The sequence below is a fragment of the Halichoerus grypus genome, chromosome 1 (assembly GCF_964656455.1).
Source record: "Halichoerus grypus chromosome 1, mHalGry1.hap1.1, whole genome shotgun sequence".
NCBI classification, from domain to species: domain Eukaryota; kingdom Metazoa; phylum Chordata; class Mammalia; order Carnivora; family Phocidae; genus Halichoerus; species Halichoerus grypus.
This window is the reverse complement of record NC_135712.1, coordinates 166,041,958-166,066,446: the sequence shown is the minus strand read 5'-3', so window position 1 is coordinate 166,066,446 and position 24,489 is coordinate 166,041,958. Positions and strand designations below refer to the sequence as shown.

Sequence of the window (24,489 nt, the reverse complement as noted above, 5' to 3'; positions counted from 1 at the left end):
TTCCTTGTGTCCTCTTCCTTAGTGTGCACTGGCCCCTCACAACCCGAGTAGACTCCCACCTCCACTGTGCTGAAGTTGTTCTCCCCGCATTGCGGCCAGTGTAGCTTTAGGCAGGGACCACTGAGAGCCAGGGGATCGCAGGGTGAGGACCTTAAGACCTTCTGATGTCAACTGCTGGGTGGAGGCCTGTGCTGGGCTGCACTGAATTTGTGGGGAAGCTTCTAAGAATGCTGGGTTTTTTTTTTAATGCCTCTAATTCTGATCTAATAGGTCTGGAGTGGGGCCCCAGAATCTGAATTTTTTAATAAGTTTTAATTTAAATTCCACTTAGTTAACCCACACAGTAATATTCGTTTCAGGTGTAAAATATAGTGATTCAACACTTCCATACATCACCTGGTGCTCAAGTGCCCTCCTTAATCCCCATCATCTATTTCACCCATCCCCTCCCACCTCCCCTTTGCTAACCATCAGTTTGTTCTCTATAGTTAAAAATCTGTTTCTTGCTTTATCACTTTCACTTTTTCCTCTTTGCTTATTTGTTTTGTTTCTTAAATTCCACATATGAGTGAAATCATATGGTATTTGTCTTTCTCTGACTTATTTCACTTAACATTATACACTTGAGCTCCATCCATGTCGTGGCAAATGGCAAGATTTCATTCTTTTTTGTGTCTAAGTAATATTCCATCACAACCCCCCCCCCCCCCACATCTTCTTTATCCATTCATTAGTCAGTGGATACTTGGGCTGTTTGCATAATTTTATTGTATAAATTTATTGCATAAATTTATTGTAGATAATGCTGATATAAACATCAGGGTGCACATATCTCTTTGAATTAGTATTTTTGTATTCTTTGGGTAAATACCCAAAGTAGTGCAATTACTGGATCATAGAGTAGTTCTATTTTTAACTTTTTGAGGAACCTCCATACTGTTTTCCACAGTGGCTGCACCAGTTTGCATTCCTACCAACAGTCCAAGAGGGTTCCCCTTTATCCACATGCTCGCCAACACCTGTTGTTTCTTGTGTTGTTGATTTGAGCCGTTCTGACTGGTGTGACGTGATAGCTCATTGTAGTAGTTTTGATTTACATTTCCCTGATGGTGATGATGAACATCTTAGGTGTCTGTTGACCATCTGTTTATCTTCTTTGGAAAAATACCTGTTCATGTCTTCTGCCCATTTTTATTTGTTTTTTGGGTGTTGAGTTTGTAAGTTCTTTATACAGGGGTGCCTGGGTGGTGGCTGGTTAAGCGGTCAACTCTTGATTTCAGCTCAGGTCTCTGGGTCCTGGGATTGAGCCCTGCATTGGGCTCCATGCTCAGCAGGGAGTCTGCTTCAGGATTCTCTCTCCCTCTGCACCCGCAGCCCTCTCCCCCCCGCCCCCCCAGCTTGCTTATTCTCTCTAGATAAATCAGTCTTAAAAATCAGTTCTTAATATATTTTGGATACTGATCGTTTACCAGATATGTCATTTGCAGATATCTTCTCCCATTCCGTAGGTTGTCTTTTACTTCCTTCACTGTGCAGAAACTTTTTATTTTGATGTAGTACTAATAGTTTTTTATTTTGTTTCCCTTGCCTCAGGAGACATATCTAGAGAGAAGCTGCTATGGCCAATGTCAGAGAAATTACTGCCTGTGTTCTCCTCTAGAATGTTTATGCTTTCAGGTCTCACATTTAATCCATTTTGAATTTATTTTTGTGTATGGTGTAAGAAAGTGGTCCAGGTTTATTATTTTGCATGTTGCTGTCCAGTTTTCCCAACACCATTTGTGGAAGAGACATTCCTTTTCACTCTGGATAGTCTTTCCTGCTTTGTTGAAGATTAATTGACCATATAATTATGGGGTCATTTCTGGGTTTTCTATTCTGTTTCATTGATCTATATGTCTATTTTTTGTGCCGGTATCATACCATTTTGATCACTACAGCTATGTAATATAACTTGAAGTCCAGAATTGTGATGCCTCCAGCTTTTTCTTTTTCAACATTGCTTTGGCTATCCAGTGTCTTTGTGGTTCTAATACAAATTTTAGAGTTGGTTGTTCTAGCTCTGTGACAAATGCTGTTGGTATTTTGATAGGGATTGCAACTGAATGTGTAGATTACTTTGGGTAGTACAGACATTTTAACAATGTTCTTTCAGTCCATGAGTGTGGAATGTCTTTCCATTTCTTTGTCATCTTAAATTTCTTTCATCAGTGTGGTATAGTTTTCAATGTACAGGTCTTTCACTTCTTTGGTAAGGTTTATTCCTAAGTGTCTTACTGTTTTTGGTGCAACTGTAAATCGGATTGATTCCTTAGCTTCTCTTTCTGCTGCTTCATTATTGGTGTATAGAATGCATTAGGTTTCTGTACATTGATTTTGTATCCTGTGACTTTACTGAATTTATTTATCAGTTCTAGCAGTTAATTTTGGTGGAGTCTTTGTTTTTTTTTCTTCTTCTTTTTTTTAAAGATTTTATTTATTTATTTGACAGAGAGAGACACAGCGAGAGAGGGAACACAAGCAGGGGGGAGTAGGAGAGGGAGAAGTAGGCTTCCCGTGGAGCAGGGAGCCTGATGTGGGACTCAATCCCAGGACCCTGGGACCATGGCCTGAGCCGAAGGCAGACGCTTAACGACTGAGTCACCCAGGTGCCCTTTGGTGGGTTTTCTACATAGAGTATCATGTCATCTGCAAATAGATAAAGTTTGACTTCTTCCTTGCTTATTTCAATGCCTTTTCTCCTGTTGTGGTGAGGACTCCATTACTATGTTGAATAAAAGTGGTGAGAGTGTACATCCTGGTCTTGTTCCTGACTGTAGAGGAAAAGCTCTCAGGTTTTCCCCTTTTAGGATGATGATATTAGCTGTAGTTTTTTTCATATATGGCCTTTATTATGTTAAGGTATGTTCCCTCTAAACATACTTTGTTGATGGCTTTTATCATGAACAGGTATTGTACTTTGTCATATGCTTTTTCTGCATCTATTGAAATGATCATATGATTCTTATCCTTTCTTAATGTGATGTATCACATTGATTGATTTGTGAATATTGAACCATCCTTGCAGCCCAGGAATAAATCCCACTTGATTGTGGTGAATGATTTTTTTAATGTATTGTTGGATTTGGTTTCCTAGTATTTTATTGAGGAGTTTTGCATCTAGGTTTATTAGGGAGACTGGCCTGTAGTCCTTTTTTTTTTTTTTTTTTGTGGTGTCTGTCTGGTTTTGGTATCAGGGTAATGCTGGTCTCATAGAATGAAATTTGGATGTTTTCCTTCCTTTTCTGTATTTTGGAATAGTTTGAGAAGAATAGGTACTAACTCTTCTTTAAATGTGTGGTAGAATTCACCTGTGAAACCCTCTGGTCCTGGACTTTTGTTTGTTGGGACTTATTGGATTACTGATTCAAATTCTTTGCTGGTTATCAGTCTATTAAGTTTCTATTTCTTCCTGTTTCAGTTTTGGTAGGAATTTTTCCATTTCTTGTCCAATTTGTTGGCATATAGTGTTTCATAATCTAATTTTTTTTATTTCTCTGGTATTGGTTGTTATTTCTCCTCTCTCATTTGTGATTTTATTTTTTTGGGGTCCTTTTTTTTTGATAAGTCTGGCTAGAGTTTTATCACTTTTATTTTTTTTTTAAAGAACTACCTCCTGGTTTCACTGATCTGCTTTTTTTTTTTTTTAGTTTCTTTATTATTTCTGCTCTAATCTTTGTTATTTCCTTCCTTCTGCTGGTTTTAGGCATCATTTGTTCTTTTTCTAGCTCCTTTAGGTGTAAGGTTAGGTTGTTTGAGATTTTTCTTGCTTCTTGATGTAAGCCTGTACTGCTATCTTCTTCCCCCTTAGGACTGCTTTTGCTGCATCCCAAAGGTTTTGGACCATTGTGTTTTCATTTTCATTTGCTTCCATGTATTTAATTTCTTCTTTGATTTCCTGGTTGACACATTCATTGTTTAGTAGGATATTATTTAACCTCCAAGTATTTGTGGTCTTTCCAGACTTTTACTTGTGGTTGACTTCTAGTTTCATAGTGTTGTGGTCAGAAAAGGTGCATGGTATGACTTCAGTCTTTTTTTGTTAAGGCCTGTTTTGTGACCTAAGATGTGATCTAGTCTGGAGAATGTTCTATGTGCCCTTGAAAAGAATGTGTATTCTGCTGTTTTAGGATGGAATGTTCTGAATATATCTGCTAAGTCCATCTGGTCTAGTGTGTCATCCATTGTTTCCTTGTTTATTTTCTGTTTAGGTGATTTGTCCATTGGTAAATGGGGTATTAAAGTCTCCTGTTGTTATTGTATTATCAATTAGTTCATTTATACTTGTTTTATATATTTGGGTGTTCCCATGTTTGGTGCGTAAATATTTACAATTGTTATATATTCTTGTTGGATTGTCCTCTTTATTAGTAGTATGTAGTGCCCTTCTTTGTCTGTTGTTACAGTCTTTGTTTTAAAGTCTAGGTTGTCTGATATAAGTATTGCTACTCCAGCTTTCTTTTGACATCCATCTGCAAGATAAATGTTTCTCCATCCCCTCACTTTCAATCTGCAGGTGCTTTAGGTCTTAAATGAGTCTCTTGTAGGCAGCATATTGATGGGTCTTGTTTTTTAATCCATTCTGACACCTGTGCCTTTTGATTGGAGTGTTTAGTCCATTTGCATTCAAAGTAGTTATTGATATGTATTTATTGCCATTTAATTGCTTGTTTTGTTGTTGTTTCTGGAGATTTTCTCTGATCCTTTGTCTTTATCTCTTTCATGTTTTGCTGAATTTTCTTTAGTGATATATTTGGATTTTGTTTTATTCTTTGCATGTTTATTAGTGGTTTTTGATATATGGTTACCATTAGGTTTGTATATAACCTCTTTTGCAAACAGTCTGTGTTAAGTTGATGGTTGTTCAAGTTTGAACCCATTCTTTTCTCCTCCCCATGTTTTGGGTATATATTTTTATAGTTTATTTTTATTTTTTTAAAGATTTTATTTATTTGACAGAGATACAGCGAGAGAGGGAACACAAGCAGGGGGAGTGGGAGAGGGAGAAGCAGGCTTCCTGCTGAGCAGGGAGCCCGATGCGGGGCTCAATCCCAGGACCCTGGGATCATGATCTGAGCCAAAAGCAGACGCTTAACTAAGACTGAGCCACCCAGATGCCCCTACATTATATTTTATATCCTTTTGTGTGTGTGTGTATGTGAGTTCCTTGATTGATTTTTAGAGAAATATTCATTTTTACTGCTTTTCTGTTTCCTGCATTTGTACTGTCACTTTTGGTCTCTCCTTTCACTCAAGAGTCCCCTTTAATATTTCTTGCAGGGCTGGTTCAGTGGTCATGAACTCCTTTAGTTTGTCTATCTGGGAAACTCTTTTACCTCTCCTATTCTGAATGATAGCCTTGCCGGATAGAGTATCCTTGGATGCAGATTTTTCCCATTCAGCACTTTGAATATATCATGCCACTCCCTTCTGGTTTGCCAAGTTTCTGTTGAAAAATCTCCAGCTAGCCCTTATGCATTTTCCCTTATAAATTAATGACTTCTTTTGTCTTGATGCTTTTAAGATTTTTTATCACTGTAATTTGCAAATTTAATTACAATATGTCCTGGCATGGGCCTGCATTTGTTGATTTTGACGGGAGTTCTCTGTGCCTCCTGGATCTGGAGGTCTGATTCCCTTGCCTGGATTAGGGAAGATTTTCCAGCTATTATTTCTTCAAATAACTTTTCTGCCCCCCCTCCCCTCTTTCTCTCTCTTCTTCTTCTGGGACTCCTATAATATGAATGTTACTAATTTGATGGTGTCACTGAGTTCCCTAAGTCTATTCTCATTTTTCTTTCTCTCTTTTGTTCAGCATCATTGCTTTCCATTACTTTGTCTTCTAGGTCATTAATTTGTTTCTCTGCTTCTTCCAGCCTGCTGTTTATTGCTTCAAGTGTGTTTCTAATCTCATTTACTACACTTTTCATCTCTGATTCCTTTCTTAACTCTTATCTCTGTGGTAAGGGTCTCACTGATGTCTCCTATTCTTTTCTCAAGCCCAGTGAGTGTCCTTATGGTTGTTGCTTTAAATTCTCCTTTAAGCATGTTACTTATATCTGTTTTGCTTAGATCTCTGGCTGTGGCCTTATCTTGTTCTTTCCAGAAGATCCAGAGCCCACGTTTGGTTGTCCGGTCCTTTAAGTCTCTTAGTCTACAACAGTCCCCTACCTGCCCCTCTCTTCCATACCATCATTCATTTCACACAACAGACTATATGTCCTGCACAATTTCCCACATTCTGGACTTAGCTGACCACTTCCTTGTGGCATTGTCTGGCTTGTTATTCTCCTGCCTGCTTTTCTAAACTAGTAGTTACACCTCAACACGTAGTACCTTATGAACTTTTCACTTAGTGGACTTATGTACCATTAATTATTGTTGTCTATACTCATTTTTGACTAGGAATTACAAATGGTGATTTTTCTATTCTGTTGTTGCTTTCTACATTTATTAGCATTTTTCCTTCAATTATTTTGTTAATCTTGATAAAGTTCGTACAGAAAAGGCAGGATAAATGCAAGATTTTATTTTTTATTTTTATTTTTTAAGATTTTATTTATTTATTTGAGAGAGACAGAGATAGCGAGAGAGAGCACAAGCAGGGAGGAGAGCAAGAAGCAGGCTCCCTGCTGAGCAGGGAGCCCGATGCAGGGTTCGATCCCAGGACCCTGGGATCATGACCTGAACCAAAGGCAGACACTTAACCAACTGAGCCATCCAGGTGCCCAAATGCAGAGTTTTAAAAAATTTATTTTCAAAATAAGGTTGGTGTCTTAGCAACCTCCAAAGTTTTCTTCCTATCGTAAACTCATGGACGGATTTTTTTATGTAAGTGTTGCAATCAGTTATAGTCATTATTCTTTTAGATGCTGCCGTATTTGATGTGTTGATTCCCATGTGCTGCTTCTGACGTGACCCTATAGTTTTTAAATTGCTTCCTTATTTTCTGTCCCAGTAAGAAATCCTGGGCTCATCTTGTGCATAAGATTAGAAATACATACTTTTTAGAAGGATAAAAATAAGTCCTGAGTTCATACTGTTATTTGCAAATAAAATTTAAGGTCAGTGTTTTTTCATTTCCTGGGTTTTATACTTAAATTTCTTTTCTTTATCCCAATAATCCTGTTTTCTAATTACCTTAATAAAATTACCATTATCTTACTTCATCTTGCAATATCAACATAATACTATCAAAATAAGAGTACTACAATTACCAACCATAAAACTACTAAATGCAGCCTATTAGGGGTATACATTCGAAACACTTTTAGTCACTTGAATATTTATTTTCTCTGTGTGGTTATGGCATGGCCTTTGTAAATAACTAAAATTACGTCCCCCCCCCAACTTTTAGGGATATTTTTCTTTTATAACTTCATATTTTTGGAGTTAATTATTAAATATTACATGGCTCCAAAGTCAGTAATGGTATAAAACAAAGTACATGCAGAGACCACTTCTTCCATCCCTGTCCCATCCACTCTGTTTTTTCTTTTCCTCTTTAGATAGCTATTTATATTGTGATTTTTTTTTTTTTTTTGGCCCATTAGTTATTTAGATGTGGATTGCTTAAATTTCTAAACATTTGAGGATTTTCCAGATACCTTTCTATTACTCATTTCTAATTTACTTTCTTTATAGTCACAGAATGTGTTCTGTATGATTTCAGTATTTCTAGATTTGTTAAATTTTGTTTTATGGTTCAGAAATTGGTCTCATCTTGATGAGTGTTCCCAAAGTACTTCAGAATGAGTTTAAATGTTGTTGGGTAGAATCCCCGTTAGGTCAAATTGAGTGTTTGGCTGGTTAATGTGTTTTATAACTTGACTGATTTTTTTGGGTCTACTTGTTCTGTTACTGAGAGAGGAATGTTGAGATCTCCAACTGTAATTGTAGATTACTTCTGTTCAGTTCTGTCCATTTTGTTTCACCTATTTTGAAGCTCTATTTTAGGTGCATATATATTTAGAATTGTTAAGTCTTCTTGATGAGGTGACCCGTTTATTATTCTGTCCCTCTTTATCCTTAATATATTTCTTGTTCTGAAGTCTACTTTATCTGATGTTAATATAGAAACTGAGCTTTCTTTTGATTACCGTTTACATAGTATATCTTTCTTTTCATATAATGATGTCCTTTATTTTTTGTGTTTATATTTAAAGTGGGTTTCATATAAACAGCATATAGTTGAGTCTTGTTTTTTTAAAAGTCCATTTTGATTATCTCTTATCAGGGGCCTTTCATTTGGAGTGTTTAGTCCTTTTATATTTATTGCAATGACCTACAAAGTTTGGTTTAAATCTACCAGCTGGCTGTTTGCCTTCAATTTGTCCCATTTGTTCTTTCTTTTTTTCCCATCTATTCTTTCTTCCTTTTTCTTTTCATAACCATTTTTGGATTAAGTATATTTTAGGATTTCCTGCTATCTTGACTATTGGCTTGTCAGCTATATTCTCTGGTTTATTCTTTTTTTTTTTTTTTTTTTAAAGATTTATTTATTTATTTGAGAGAGACAGAGAGAGACACAGCAAGAGAGGGAACACAAGCAGGGGGAGTGGGAGAGGGAGAAGCAGGCTTCCCGCCGAGCAGGGAGCCTGATGCGGGGCCCGATCCCAGGACCCTGGGATCATGACCTGAGCCGAAGGCAGACGATTAATGACTGAGCCACCCAGGCGCCCTCTCTGCTTTATTCTTTAGGTGGTTGACCTAGGATTTAAAAATACAATTTCAACATAATACAGTATACCTTCAACAAATATAACACTTCATAGATACTATAAGACCCTTACAACAGAAAACTTCCAATTTCCCCATTTCCATTATTTGTGCTATTGTTATTACTGATTTTATTTCTACGTAAGTTGTAAGCCCCACAATGCACTTAAAATATTTTTTGAGAGATAAAAGAAATGGAAAAGAAGTGTAATAGTTACCCAGATTTTTTTTCTATTCCTGGTGCTCCTTATTCCTTGGTATAGATCCAAATTTTTATATGATACTATTTTGCCTGAAGAACTTCCTTTGACATTTCTTGTAATGCAGTTCTCCTGGTGACTATTTTTTTGGCTTTAATTTAAAAAATTCCTTATTTCACTTTTATTTTTGAAAGATGTTTTCACTAGCTATAGAATTGTAGGCTGTTTTTTTTCTCCTTTCACCACTTCAAAGACGTTTATTTTCTTATGGCTTGCAAAATTTCTGATGAGAAGCTGGCTGCCATTCTTATATTTGTTTCTCTGTATGTAGTATGTCTTTTTTTCTCTGGCTGATTTTATAATTTTTATTTCAGCGATTTTATGGGGTCTGTATGTATGTTTAGTGTTCTGCTTGGGCTTCTCTGATTTTCTTGAATCTGTAGGGTTATAATTTTAATCCAGCTTGGAAAAATTTTAGCTGTTTTTTTCTTCAGGTATTTTTTTCTGTCCCCTTCTCCCCTTAAATTTTTTTTTTTCCTCCTTGGGACTCCAACTTACACATACTTTAGACTACTTGATAGTGTCCCACAGGTCTGTTGATCGGTTTGTTTTAGTCTCTTTTTCTCTATGTGCTTCAGTTTGTATAGTTTTTATTGCTGTTGTCTTCAGACTTGTCCTGCTGCAGTGTCTGCCTGCTCTTACTCCCATATTTTTTCACTTTAGATACTGAATTTTTCATTTCTAGAAATTCCATTTGCAACTTTTTGGTATCATTTTTCTTGTGTTCCTGTTCCTTTACATTCTTGAACATATAATAGCTGTTTTTAAGGTCTTTACCTGCTAATCTCATGGTCTCATTTCTGTATTTTTTTTTTCTTTTCTGGTTATGGTCCCATTTTCTTGCTTCTTCGCACACCTGGTAATTTTGGATTCGAAGCTGGACGTTATGTGAATTTTATGTTTTCAGGTGCTTAATTTTTTTCCTTTAAAAGAGTGTTGGGCTCTGACCTGACACAAAGTGAAATTATTGTGGACCTTAAGGCTTGGTTTTATGGTCCAGAGGAGCCTCTAATCTAGACCTAATTTAAGATGTATTATTAAGACATGATCTTTCTTAGGACTCTACCCAATGCTCTGTGTATTCTGAAGTTGTTGCACTCTGGATCTTGGGCACATGAACTATTCCCTCTCTGTGAGTTCAAGAATTGTGTGGTCTGTTGGTTTCTGGTCATGAAGAGTTTTGCCTTTCATGTATGCAGGTTAGGGTCAGACTGTAGGAGATGCTTCCACAGATCTAAGGAGCTTGCTCTGAGCAGCTCCCTTTTCTCCAGGACTCTGTCCAGTAGGTTCTAGCTTAGCTTTCTGGACTCTGACCTCTGTCTCTTCAACTTGACCACTAGACTCTGGATTGTCTCCCTGCCCTTTGGCCTGGAAGCTGCTCCTAGGCAATAAGCTGGGGCAACTGGTGCTCCCCTCACTTGTTTCCCTTACCTAAACACTGTCTGTTGTCCTATGCCCATAAGCATTTGTTTCATGTATATTGTTTCTCTAGTTGTTTGTGGTGTAAGGGAAACTCTTATAGCTACTACTCCTTCATGCGTGGCAGCGGAAATCTTTTAGAAATCACTTGTGAGAGCCTGTGAATCTTCTAGTTTTGACAGTTCTCACATTGGCTTGTTGAGTTTTCTGTTCTGAATGGATGAATACTTGGTCATTCTTGGGTTACTTGGCTCATAGGACCATAAAAGCTCCCCTCTTTCTTGCCTATGCTGCTCCTACACAGGTATTATAGATATGAATGGTTTGGCCCTAATCCTCCATGTTCTAGGGTTTGAGGGACTACCTTAATGTCTAGGGGTTTCATTTCCTATCCCAGTTGCTTTGTTTTTGTGAAAGGATTAAAACTATACCTTTTAAATTACCTTTACACTTGTATCACTTGGGCTTGTCAAATGCCCTTGAAGATTGACACATGGTATTTCCACTTGATTAGCCTATTTAGTGGTAACAAATTTGAGGGATCTCACTCCAAGAATGGCTAACGTGTTACCACTCTAAGCATAAACTATAAAGGGTTTACCTTAATATTCATTTACCTCCAGATTACCCTAACTGATCTTGGTGGTGTGAGCTACCAATAGCATATGGCCAGGAGCCCACTAACCTATCACCAACCCACAGTGTGACACAGGATTAGCTGCTTCTCATTATTTGTTGAGGGTAGCAGGCACCATAAGGAAGACCAGGCCTGTTCTTGGGGGAGCACAGAGCTTGTTAGGGAAGGCAGACATGTGAAGAGCTAACCAGAACTAAAGGTAGTAGTTGTCCACTGAGAAGTGTATGCAAAGGTGCCTTTGTGGGTGTTTTCTCATCCAAATAAATGGACAGAAGCACTGTCCAAGCTAAGCTAGAACCTACTGGACAGAGTAAGAAAGTTCCCATACTGTTCTCCAAAGGCCTGGATTGTGCAGAACAGCGTGGGAGGCCGAGAGGCAGGGCTCTGGCCTCTCTAGCCTTACTTCAAGGATAGTCGTTCCACCTTTTCCCATTTTATGCATTATGATCTAATATTTATTTTAAAACAGGGGTTTTACTGCTGAAAAATGAAGGATGAGGAGCAGGTAGAAGAACTGGGGTCCACATTTCCTTGTGCACATAGGCTCCTGAGGTGAGTGGTCTGACCTTTTGCAAAGCTAAGTGCACTCGCATAAAGGTCTGCTGTGAGCACCACCCCAGATTATAGTTGAGGAGCCTCCACACACCCCCTTCCGAGTTCTGCCTTTGACAGCACCCACTGGAGTTGAGCCAGATCAGGACTCAAATAGTAGCTTTACTGCTTGGCAGTGGACAACCCTGGGCAGGTCTTCTATCTTCTTACTGGTAAATCGGGGACACACACCTGCACCAGTCTGTTGTGTTGCCCAATGTGCAGGGTCTCTAGTGCAGTGCCGGCTTCAATAGGCCTCAGTAACTGGTGACTGCTGATTCAGGTGAGGGTCCCAGGGCCTCTGCTAAGCAGTGATACTTGGTTCAGGCTTGAGCAGGACCAGAACCATGGTCTCCAGCACAGGCCCCGCCCTCACTGACAGGGTCCATAACATGAATAAAGCATGCCCACTTTCTGGGCCAGTCTCTTGCTATTTGGTTAATACTGCCTTCCATTGGCATGACATTTTATGGGTCACCCACGTGCAGTAGTTCATCTGAGTCTTCTCTGTAAAGCAGACTTTTATGCCCATTCTCCAGAAGAGGATGTGTGCTCAGAGGATACAATCCCTGTCACCGAAGTCCACATCTGGCATCCCTTTCTCGTCCCTCTGTATGGCCCCTTCAGTATAACTGGAATCATGGGCATGTTACAGGCACAGACCAAATTTTTGTGTGTCGGGGGGGGGGGGGTGCGCTAAGGGACCTGGGTCTTGGCGAACGTTGTTCTAGTACACTGATCTTGCAATGAGAATGAAAATAAGCTTTTAAGGGAGGGGTTAGGGTAATGCAGGAAGAATTATAAGCAATATGAATTTATTTTTTTGGAAACAAAATCCCCCAAATAATGCCTGAACCCAAAAGGTACATAAAAATGGCCAAAAATATTTTAAAATATTTGTAGCTTTTTTCCTCATAACATGAATGCTTTCAGCAGGACAGTAAATTACAAACCATATCAAATCATGTTAAGGCAGATGATCAATCTGGTTGCATTTGTACTACTCCTGGGAAAGTAATCGTGTTGGAGCTGTTCCTCCCAGCTATTTGGTCAGTTGGTCCAAGAAAGGGCAGTCCTGGAGTCAGCAGGTGGGGAGCTGGGCCTTGCCTGTCTTGTCACTGCTCGTTCTGCTGGCCCTCTGTGACGGAAGCAGACACGGAACCCTGGCCCTTGTTGACATCACTGATGCACACCCACTGCCCGTCAACGGATTCCTTCCACAGGGTCACCTGCAAGCCAGCACACGGAGCCTGTCACAGGTCTGCACCCCTCACCTTCTCAGGTCCCCCATCAGGCCATGACTAGGCTTGTGAGTCAACAAAAATCCCCACAGATTAAGAAAGAAGGGGTAGGGAGAGTGACCTCACCAAGATGGTGACAAAGGGTGTTCCTGACTTAGGCTCCCCCCACAGGAAGAACTATTCATGAACAAGAAACTACTGAGGGAATCCTAGAAGACCACAGTGAGGCTGAAGCACCTCCCTCCACCACCGAGACCAAGATACTGTACCAGAAGGCTAAGTGGGAAGGCTACGTGCTGACTGCATGGCCCCCCACCCAGGTTGGCAGAACACCATGTGCAACCTATGGTTCCTCCAGAAGGAAAAGAGCACAGGGGTGACATCCAGTGTTGTAAGTTGTCACTTTGTGGGGCTCAATTACTGGGAATCTGATTGTGACTAAGTGGGGAGGGCTTCTAGGAACTGGCACTGGAATATTAACAGACCAGACAGAAAAGCTGAGTCACAGCCCCCCTACCTGCTGCAGTTCCTGGCCCTTGCTGCCTCACATCCAGAAAGCCTGTTCAGAAAAATCTGGGAGGTCCCTGAAGTTGGGCTGCCCAGGTAGCAGACTTGAGTCCTAGCCCAAACAGCTGAAGAGCATGGCCCCCAGGCCCATCAGACAGCAAGGGCTCACTACAACACCTGGAAGTTGCATGACCCTGCAACTCTAGCAGAAAGGGGGGTGGACAGAGCTGGAGGCCCCCCACAGCAAAAGCCAATGGCCTTATTGCACCAGGAAACTTAGGGACAGGCTGGCTTGAGTCAAGACCACAAAAAAAATATGACTGGCCTTACAGTTGCTTTTCCCATTGTGCCAGGGCAGGAAAACTACTTTTTATCTAAGCAGAACATGCAGGAAGCTGTAGAGCCCATCCTACAGCCCTGCTTACAGTGGCACTAGAATAGAGCACACAGTGCGTGGCTTCCTGTCTACACAGCAAAACTAGTGGCCTCATCTAACTAGGATAGTCAGTCTTCACTCTTGCCTAATTTGTATCTCCAAACAACAGTCTGGGAAGACTCACAGAGAAGCCAGTCCTGACTGTATAGAAAGCCTAACCAGAGAATCCAGGCAACAGTGAAGTCCATCCTCTAGGCTCACATGAGGATCACAGAAAACCAGGTAAATAGAACACCAAAGGAAATTAAAGCTCTAACTGACTAAATGAAGATCTATGAACTGTGGGACAAAGAATTCAGAATAATCCTCTTCAGTTTAGTGAACTACAAGCACATATAGACAACTAAATGAAATTAAGTTCAACTAAAACAGACACCATTAAAAAACCAAAAAAACAAAAAACCACCAGAAACTAACTGAAAAATGTAGAAGAGCTTCAAAAGCAGAGTTGACCATGTAGAAGAACTAATCAGCAACCTGGAGGACAGGACATTGGAAATTACTCAGAAGAACAAAACAGAAAAATACTAAAGACTACAATGGGACATAATGAAAAGCAGCAGTATTTGCATTAGGGGAATTCCAGAAGATGAGAAAGGGACATAGAGTATATTTCAAGCAATGATGCCTGAAAACTTCCCAAACTTGGGGAGAGAAATAGACCTCTAGATCCAGGAGGCTCTAAACAGGCTAAACCCAAACAAGGCTATAAAAAGATGTTGTAATTGTCAAAAGTCAAAGAATTTTAAAAGCAGCTAGAGAAAAAAGTTAGATACAAGGGAACCCCCATAAGACTACGAGCAGATTTCTCCATAGAAGCTTTTCAGGCCAGAAGAAAATGGGATGACACATTCAAAATACTGAAAGAAAAAAACCCTGTTAACCAAGAATACTACAGCAGGCAAAAGTGTCCTTCAGAAATGAAGAGATGGACTTTCTCGAATAAACAAAAGCTGAAGGAACTCATCACAGCTACACCTGCCTTACAAGAAATGCTAAAGGGAGTTCTTTGAGTAGAAATAAAAGGATGCTTATTAACATTATATAAGGCAGCATAAAACTCACTGGTAATGATAAATAAATACATAGTTAAAGTTGGATTCTGTAATATGACAGTGGTGTGTAATTCACTTATAACTCCTTTACAAGTTAAAACATGTAGTAAAAAATAACCATACCTACTGTTATTAGTTATACATTATAAAATATGTAAATTGTAACATCACTAACCTAAAATGTAAGGGTGAGGAAAAGTAAAAGTGTAAAGATTAGGAATTCTACTGAAGATGTTTTATGTAAGTCTTATAGCCACAAGGGAAAAGCCTGTAGTAATCAGACAAAAGAACATGACAAGTCAAAGCATACTGATAATATTAGAAATCAAAACACAAAAAAAGAACAAGAAACAACAATGGATCAACAAAACAGAAAGCAATGATAAAATAGCAATTGTGTAAGGCCTTAACTTATTAATAATTACTTCAAATGTAAATGGATTAAAGTCTCCAATCAAGACAACAAATGGCTGAATGAATACAAAAACCAAGATCCAACACTATGCTTCACACAAGAGATTCATTTAGCCTTCAAGACAGAGACTAATAAGAAAGGATGGAAAAAGATATTTCAAGCAAATGGTAATCACAAGGAAAGCAGGGGTAGCTATACTTATATCACACAAAATAGACTTTAAAAATAGTCAAAAGAGACAAAAGGGGCCGTGCATCTGGGAGGCTCAGTCGGTTAAGTGTTTGCCTTCAGCTCAGGTCATGATCCCGAAGTTCTGGGATTGAGTCCCACATCGGGCTCCCTGCTCAGCAGGGAGTCTGCTTCTCCCTCTGCCCTTCACCCTACTTGTGTTCTCTCTCTCAAAAATAAATAAAATCTTTAAAAAAAAAAGAGAAAGGCATCAACACATCAAGAAGATATAACAGTTCTAACTACAAATAAAAAACTAACAAACAGAGAAAGCGTAATACAAAAATAGTTGGGGACTTTAATACTCTCAGCAATGGATAGATCATCCAGACAGATAATAAGGAAACAGTGGATTTGAACAACAGTATAGACCAAATGGGCCTAACATATGCAGAACCTTCTGATAGCAGAACATACATTAAGTGCATATGAAACATTTTCTATGTTACACCCAAAACAAGTCTTAGCAAATTAAACACTGAAATCAAACCAAGTATCTTCTCTAACCATAATGGTATGAAACTAGAAATCAATAGGAAGAGGAAACTAAGAAATTAACAAATACACGCAAATTAAATACTCTCTTGAACAACCAATGGATCAAAGAAGAAATGAAATAAATTATTTTGAAACAAAAATAGAAACCCAATATACCAAAACTTACAGGATGCAGCAAAAGCAGTTCTTAAAGGGAAGTTTATAGCAGTAAATGCCTACATTAAGAAGGAAGACCTATCCCAAATAAATAACCTAATCCTATGCCTTAAGGAATTAGAAAAAGAACAAACTTCACCCAAAGCTAGCAGAAGGAAGGAAATAAATATCACAGCAGAAATAAATGAAACAGAGAACAGGAAAATAGAAAAGATTAACTAAGAGTTGGTTCTTTGACAAGATAAAACTGACACAACTTTAGCTAAATTAACCAAAGAAAAAAGAGTACCCAAAACAAAATTATAAATGAAAAAGGAGACATTCCAAATGATAATCACAGCAATAAAGTAAGATGTTACCACGAAACTGTGTCAACAAACTGGACCTAGAAAAAAATGAACAAATTTTCAGAAACCTAGAACATCAATCACCAAGTACTGAATCAGGAAGAAACAAAATCTGAATAAAAAATTTTACTTTTATAAAAATTAAAAAATTTTCTGAAATAGAATGAACCAATAATCAAAAATCTCCTAGTGTAAAAAAGCCCAGGACCAGATGGCTTCACTGGTGAATTTAACCAAACATTTAAGGAATTAATATCAAGCCTCAAAATCTTCCAAAAAAATAAAAAAGAAACACACCCACACACTCATTATATGAGGCTAACATTGCCCCGATACCAAAGCCAGAAAAGGATACTACCAGAACAGAAAACTATGGACAAATAACTCTGATGAATATAGATGCAAACTGAATTTGACAGTATATTTAAAGGATCATTTGCCATGATCAATCAGGATTCATACCTGGAATGCAAGGATAATTCAATATATGCGAATCAGTCAATGTGATACCTCACAATAGAATGAAAGAAGAATCCTATCACTCAGTAGATGCAGAGAAAGCATTTGACAACATACAACATCTGTTTGTGATAAACTCCTAAAGGCATATATGCTAAGCCCACAGCTAATATAATACTTTTCAACACAGTACTGGAAGTCCTTGCCAGAGCAGTCAGGCAAGAAAAAAAAAAAGACATCAGAACTGGTAAGGAAAAACTAAAATGTCTCTATTTTATATGTCAAGATTTTATATACAGAAAATCCTAAAGATTTCATCAAAAAACTTAGATCTAAATAATGAATTCATTAAAGTTGCAGGACACAAAATTAACATACAAAAATCAGTAGCGTTTCTATACACTAAGAACAAATTATCTAAAAAAGAAAATGATCCTTACAATAGCATCAAAAACGATAAAATACTTATGAATGAACTTAACCAAAGAGGTGAAAGATCTCTACTCTGAAAACTACAACACAGGGATGAAAGAAACTGAAGGCACAAATAAATGGAAAGGTATCTTGTTCATAGATTAGAAGAACCAACATTGTTTAAATGTCAATACTACGAAAAGCCATCTATAGATTCAATGCAATTCCTATCAAGATTCCAATGGCATTTTTTACAAAAGTAGAAAAAAAAGAATCCTAACATTTATATGGAACCACGAAAGACCCCAAATGTCCAAAGCAACCCTGAGAAAGAACAAAGTGGGAGGCATCATACTTTTTGATTTTAAGCTACAAAGCTATAGTAATCAAAACAGTATGGTACTGGTATGAGAACAAATAGATAAATGGAACAGAATCAAAAGCCCAGAAATAAGCCCAAGCATATATGGTTAACTAATAACTGGCAAGGGAGCCAAGAATACTCAACGGAGAAAGGACAGTCTCTTTAATAAATGGTGGTGGATAAACTGGATATTCGCATGTAAAAGAATAAAACTAGACCCTTATCTTATACCACTCACAAAAATTAACTTGAAATAGATTAAAACTTAAATACAAGACCTGAAACCATGAAACTCCTAGGAGAAAATATAAGAAACAAGCTCTTTGGCATGGGTCTTGGCAATGATTTTTTGGATGTGACACCTAAAGCGTAAGCAACAAAGTATAAACAAGTAGGACAGCATTAAACTAAAAAGTTTCTGCACAGCAAAACAATCAACAACGTGAAAAGACAACCTACAGACTGGGAATAAGTATTTGCAAGTCATACATCAGATAAGGAGTTAATATCCAAATATCAAAAGAATTCCTAAAACTCAATACCAGAAAGCCAAATAATCGAATTAGAAAATGGGCAAAAGACCTGAATAGAACATTTCTCCAAAAAAGATCTACAAAGGCCAGTAGGTACATGAAAAGGTGCTCAACATAACTCATCACTGGGGAAATGCAAATCGAAATCACAGTAAGATAGCACCTTACACATGTTAGAATGGCCATCATCAAAAAGACAAAAACATAAGTACTGGCAAGGATGTGGGGAAAAGAGAACCCTTGCTCACGCTTGGTGGGATTGTAAACTGGTACAGCTGCTATGGAAAATAGTATGGAGGATCCTCAACAAAATTAAAAATAGAACTATATGGTCCAGCAATTTGACTTCTGGGTATTTATCTGAAGAAAACGAAAACACTATCTTGAAAAGTATCTGCACTCCAATTCACTGTAGCATTATTTACAATAGCCAAGACATGGAAACAACCTAAGTGTCTACTGACAGGTGAATGGATAAAGAAGTCATGGTACATATATACAATGGAATATTATTCAGCCATAAAAAAGTAAGGAAATTCTGTCATTTGTGACAATGTGGGTGGACTTTGAGGGCATTATGATAAGTGAAAGAAAGACTAACACTGTATCATCTCACTTATATATGTGGAATCTAAAAACAAACCTAAAAACACCCATAAAAGACCCAAAACCAGTCACAGAAGAGTTCAGATTTGTGGTTACCAGAGTTGAGGGTCAAAAAGTATACACTTGCAGTTGTAAGACATAGAAGTACTAGGGATGTAATGATGACCATAGCTCACGTTGTCTCTGTGAAAACTGTGAGAGACTAAATGGTCTATGTGAAAACTGTGGTCTATGTGCAAACTGTTAAGGGACTAAATCCCGAGTGTTCTCATCACAAGGAGAAGCTTTTCTTTTTCCCTTTTTCTTTATTGTATCTATATGAAATGATGGATGCTACACTTACTGTGCTGATCACAGTACATGTAAGTCAAACCATTATGCTATACACTTTAAACTTTTGATATAGGTCTATTATATTTCAATAAAACTGGAAAAAGAACACCTCAAAAAATAAGAAAAACAGAGAGGGGGGCAATGCTGTGAATAATAATGCTATAACATGAAATAACAGTAATAGTTGTAATAATAATAATACTAATACTAATAGATAACAACAATGGATGTTGTTTTAACCAAGTTGCTGTAGCTTCTGTGAGGCGATACAGGGAAAGAGAACAGTGGTTCTCAAAGCATGGTCTCTAGACCAGGGCATCTGCAGCGACCAGGAGCTTGGGAAAACTGCAAATTCTTGGGTCCTCGCCCAGACCCACTGACTCAGAAGCTCTGGGGGTGGGCTTGGCAATACATGTCTTAACAAGTTTAGTACTAAAGTCTGAGAAGTGTGCTAGAGGCAGATGACAGATGAGTAAGTATGTTATTTCTACACTGAAGTAAACAGCAGAAGAAACAGCTAAGCATTGAAAAGGTTTGTTCCTGGAGAATGAAAATTAGGAGAAAGCATTAAAAAATCATAACCTAATAAAAACTACCTCAAGCTATGTACATGTATTTGATAAAAAAAAATGATTTTAAGAATTCCTGCTTTAGAGACAGACTATCTACTACACATGCACTGTGCAGAATGCTCTAGACTGAGAACATACTAAGTCCTGTAGTGAAGGAATACTATGCAGACAGCAATAGAGTTGAGCTGTTTGTAGGAAACAGGCTGATAAAGAAGATGATAAAGAAGAATAAGAAGCATAAAAGAATAATGACAGCAGACTACAAAAGTCGAATGTCCAACCAGGCACTTGCCTACTGCCTTGTAAACACTATGGTGGGGCTCCTCAGTCAAGTCAGGGTCTGTTGGCCTGTCCTGGGTGCCACCAAACCTGGGGTCTAGTCCTGTCTCTGGCACTTACTAGAAATAAAGAGGATTAGATTAGTTTTCTTTAGGGTCATCCCAGCTCTAAAATTCTATAGCTTTGAGATGGGGCCTACTAGATCTTTCTGGGACTACTACACATGAAAGGGACCCCTGGCTGGATAAAAACTACAGAGGGTCTCAAAGAGGTATTATTTATAAACCCATGTGCACAGCATTACTGACAACACCCAAAGGTGGAAGCACCCCAGTGTCCATCAATGTATGTGTGGATAAATAAAATGTGGTAGAACAGAGTATTATTCAATCTTAAAAAGGCAAGAAATGGACACATGGTACAACATAGATGAGGACACTATAGGATTCCACTTACATTGAGTCCCTAGAGCAGTCAAATTCACAAAGACGGCAAGTGGGACAGTGCTCAGGGCTGGGGGGCTGGGGTGAGTAGGAGTTAGTGTTCAGTGAGGAGGGAGTTTCATCTGGGAAAGACGAAAAGTTCCAGAGGTGCATGGTGGTGACGGTTGCCCAATAATGTGAATGTACTCAAAACTACTGAACTGTACACTTAAAAATGGTTAAGATGGGTGAACTATGTACTCTGCCATGATTAAAAAAGAAAGCTGCCTCCAGAAAGGGAGAAGTAATAAGCCACTGCCATCTCCCTAGCTGACCTCTTCTCTCAGGCAGAGAATCCATAACTTTATATGGTGGGTTTCAGTGCAGTAGTCAGGATTTTTCAAGTGCATTCGCTTTGTTGCTATATTGTTCTGAGCTACTCTCTGTCTCCATGTCCCTTCCTTTGTACGGCTCATAGCACAGTAGGAAGAGGTATAGTGGGTGAATAATAACACCCATGAATTATACTGATTTTTAGAAATATGCCTCTTAGGTGTCTGACAAAAACCTTCCAATCTTTTTGCTTTTGTGTGAGATTTTTTTTCTTTAATCTATTAACATTTTAAGCAGTGCTAATTGAATGTCACCATGAAGACAAGGTGGTCAAATGGTTAAGGCAACAGACTACCAGGGCAGTCAGTGTCTTTAGAGTTAACTCAAGCCTGATTACTGACTCTGCCACCTAAGAGCTTTGTGACCCTATGCAAGCCTAACTACCACTGTCAGCTTCTTTCATATTTGTAAAGGGGGGAAAAACAACCTCGGGGCGGGGGGTGGGGGGTTGTAAGATTTAGTGATGTAATTAAGAGAGATGCTCAAAACACAGTCCTCATTAAGGCTCCTTCCAAGCCTGTCATCACATGGAGAATCCAACTGCACTTTCCAGTGGGCACATTAAAGACAAACAGGACCCTGTCCACCATGTCATGGAAATGGAGTGTACCTTATTGTCTCCGCCTGAGACAGCCAGGATGTTGGCTGTGATGGACCAGCTCACATGCCACACAACATCACTGAACTTGTGCAATAGTTTGGGTGACCACGTATTGCCTGAGGTGTCATCACAAGTCCAGATGAACACACGACCATCCTGGGAAAAGACAGGCTAGAATCAGGGAAGGTAAGGCAGGGATCTTGAACTGGGGATATCCTCTCGATCTACGGGCATATTGGACTTCGGCAGGAATGGGGTGGGGGATTCAGCACAACGCAGAGCCGAGGCCTTCCTGGGTGTGGATAGCTGTGACGGCCGATTTCCAACCCAGCATTATCCCTTTACCCCACGAACACATTTCACATTGGTTCAGTCTCCCAGGTTCTCGTGCTCATATTGGTTTCAGGTATGGACTTTACATCGCTAACTCTAAAATTTTCTCTGGGTTTTCCTCATGTCTGCCAAGTTACTTCCTTGTTTTGGCTCCCTCTGGCTCTAATTTTCTCAATCGAATGGGTATGGCTGTCTGTAAACCAAGCTAGAGAATGAGAAGGGACAAGTTGAAAAAGTCCATCTCAAATTCAGGACCAAACATAACAGGCTCAAATGAAGCCTAGCTAACCTTTGTCTATGGTGGGGTTAGCATATAATTAAAGGGTTGTCCTTAGTCTTTCCTTTGTAATCTGTCTGTGAAGACTGAATAGGTAGGTGAGTCCAAGATCCTAGAAATTCCGACTGCCCCTGGTCCCTGCTTGGGAATGCTTTCAGAATATACCTGGGCAGCTCTAATCCCCAGCTGCACAATGCTGAGGAGGGGACACTGGTCCTGGGTTTGGCCTAGCTCATGGCTCGGTGGAAGCAAGCTACTTGTGCCTTCTGATCAAGCCTTTGCCATAGCATGACCTGGCTCCAAGCACTCTCCTACTTGCACTGGTCCAAAGGTGCCTGTTGCCCTGCCCTTACCTTTTTAGACTTTACCTTAGGGGGACCGTAAGGTTTGATGGGACTTACTCAGAGATTAAACAACACGGGGGGCTCTCATGGATCTGAGCTGACCTGGGAGCAACTGGCGATGGTGCTGGTGGGCAGGCCAATGGAGGGGGCCCAGGCCACATCTCGAACCCAGTCACTGTGCGCTTCTAGCTTCTGTTCCTCCTTCCACTGGCCGTCCTCCTCCTCCCTAACAGGGGAGATGAGAGGGAGAATGCAGCAGCAGGTAGCAGCCCAGGTGTGTTTCCCACGCCTCCATTGTACCCCCACCCTGTGGGCTCTGCAGGGGCCAAGAAGCTATTCCATCTTTCTGATTTCATTCATTGACCTTGTAGATTTTTACTCAGTTCACCAGCTATAAAGGAATCCTCCAAGAAATGTTCCCCCACAGCCAACGGCTCCGGCAGTTGGGAATTAGGTAAAGAATTAAAGTGCTTGAGCAAGGCCAAGTTGTTTTTAAAGGATGTCCTCTGACAGATTGAAAACAGTATTCTATGGGCAGGAGGGCAAAAGAAGGTGATCCTGTTTCTTGGGAACTGTGGCTGAGTCATAGTAGGTAGGAGGGTAGAAGGTAAAAAGTGTCCCCTTGAGGGTAAGTCCACCAACCCCACTTACTTCCACAGTTTGATGAGGTTGTCACAGCCGCCCGATGCAAACTTCTTGATGTAGTTGGGCTTCTGCCCCGATGGCTGGTCTATGAGGCTTCCAGGTACAACAGCAGGGGCCCAACTGACAGCATTGCAGCCAATCTGTAAAGAGGGGGATTGGGATGACTGCCCTTTTGCCTTGCAACAGAGCACTGCTTCTGCAGACCCAAAGCTGCAGTGTATTTCCCCTCCAATTCTCAGGACAGGATTATGTAGGATAGCTGTTTTGATGAATTAGGGATTGGCCCCCATAATGCTCCTTCAAGGAGTCCTAACAGTGCATGTATTTTTCAGCAATATATATTTAAAGTAGGAGTTAGGGACTCCCAGGAATTTAAGAATATTTTAAAAAATATGAAGAGAGGCACAGATTCAGAAAAACAAAGTTTAACGAGTTACTCTAAAGCACTCTTGTAACCACTACCAGTTCAAGATATCAAATTGCCATTTACCCAAGAAGCCCTGTCATTATGTCTCACCTGAATCATAGCCCTTCCTCCTCGGTAATATCTTCCTGACTTCTGATTTCTTCCTTTTTTTTCTCTTTAGTTTTGTCACCCAAATATGCATCCCTAGATACTATAGTTTAGTCTTGCCATAAACGTTTTTTTTTTTTTTAAATCTTTTCTAGATCTCCTTATTTATAGATTCCCCTTCTGATCTTTTTTTTCCTTACAATGTTTTTGTTGAAGAAAGACCAGTCATCTGACCTACAGACTCTCAGGCTGATTTGCTATTTCATACTCAGACCTCTGAATTCTTCTGAATTCCTGAAAATTGTCAGCTGGATCCCAGACTGGATCAGACTCAAGTCTGACCCCTTTGTTAAGACTACAGGCAGGGGGCGCCTGGGTGGCTCAGTCGTTAGGCGTCTGCCTTCGGCTCAGGTCATGATCCCAGGGTCCTGGGATCGAGCCCCACATCAGGCTCCCTGCTCGGCAGGAAGCCTGCTTCTCCCTCTCCCACTCCCCCTGCTTGTGTTCCCTCTTCCACTGTGTCTCTCTCTGTTAAATAAAAAAAAAAAAAAAAAAAAAAGACTACAGGCAGTATTCTTTCACTAGGAGGCAAATGATGTCAGGTTGTCTTTTTATGTTCTTATGCCTCTTTTATTTTTATTTATTTATTTATTTTTTTAAAGATTTTTATTTATTTGCAAGAGAGAGAATGAGAGACAGAGAGCATGAGAGGGAGGAGGGTCAGAGGGAGAAGCAGACTCCCTGCTGAGCAGGGAGCCTGATGTGGGACTCGATCCCGGGACTCCAGGATCATGACCTGAGCCGAAGGCAGTCGCTTAACCAACTGAGCCACCCAGGCGCCCCTTATGCCTCT

General features: G+C 39.5%; 1 protein-coding gene across 2 annotated transcripts in view; it reads right to left on the bottom strand.

The window, feature by feature from the left end:
- Positions 1-4,959: 4,959 nt before the first annotated feature.
- The window catches only part of SEC13 (SEC13 homolog, nuclear pore and COPII component), a 47,086-nt gene continuing 27,556 nt past the window's right edge, over positions 4,960-24,489 (bottom strand). Inside the window, exons 6-9 of one of the 2 annotated variants that reach the window (XM_036079879.2) lie at positions 23,129-23,262; positions 22,580-22,703; positions 21,533-21,679; positions 4,960-8,748 (exon numbers count right to left, since the gene is read on the bottom strand). In XM_036079879.2, coding sequence (XP_035935772.1) covers positions 8,695-8,748; positions 21,533-21,679; positions 22,580-22,703; positions 23,129-23,262 — 459 coding nt within the window. In that variant the 3' untranslated portion in view covers positions 4,960-8,694. Of the gene's footprint in view, positions 8,749-12,462; positions 12,894-21,532; positions 21,680-22,579; positions 22,704-23,128; positions 23,263-24,489 lie in introns of those variants that run through there. The other variant, XM_036079876.2, reaches the window with a different exon arrangement.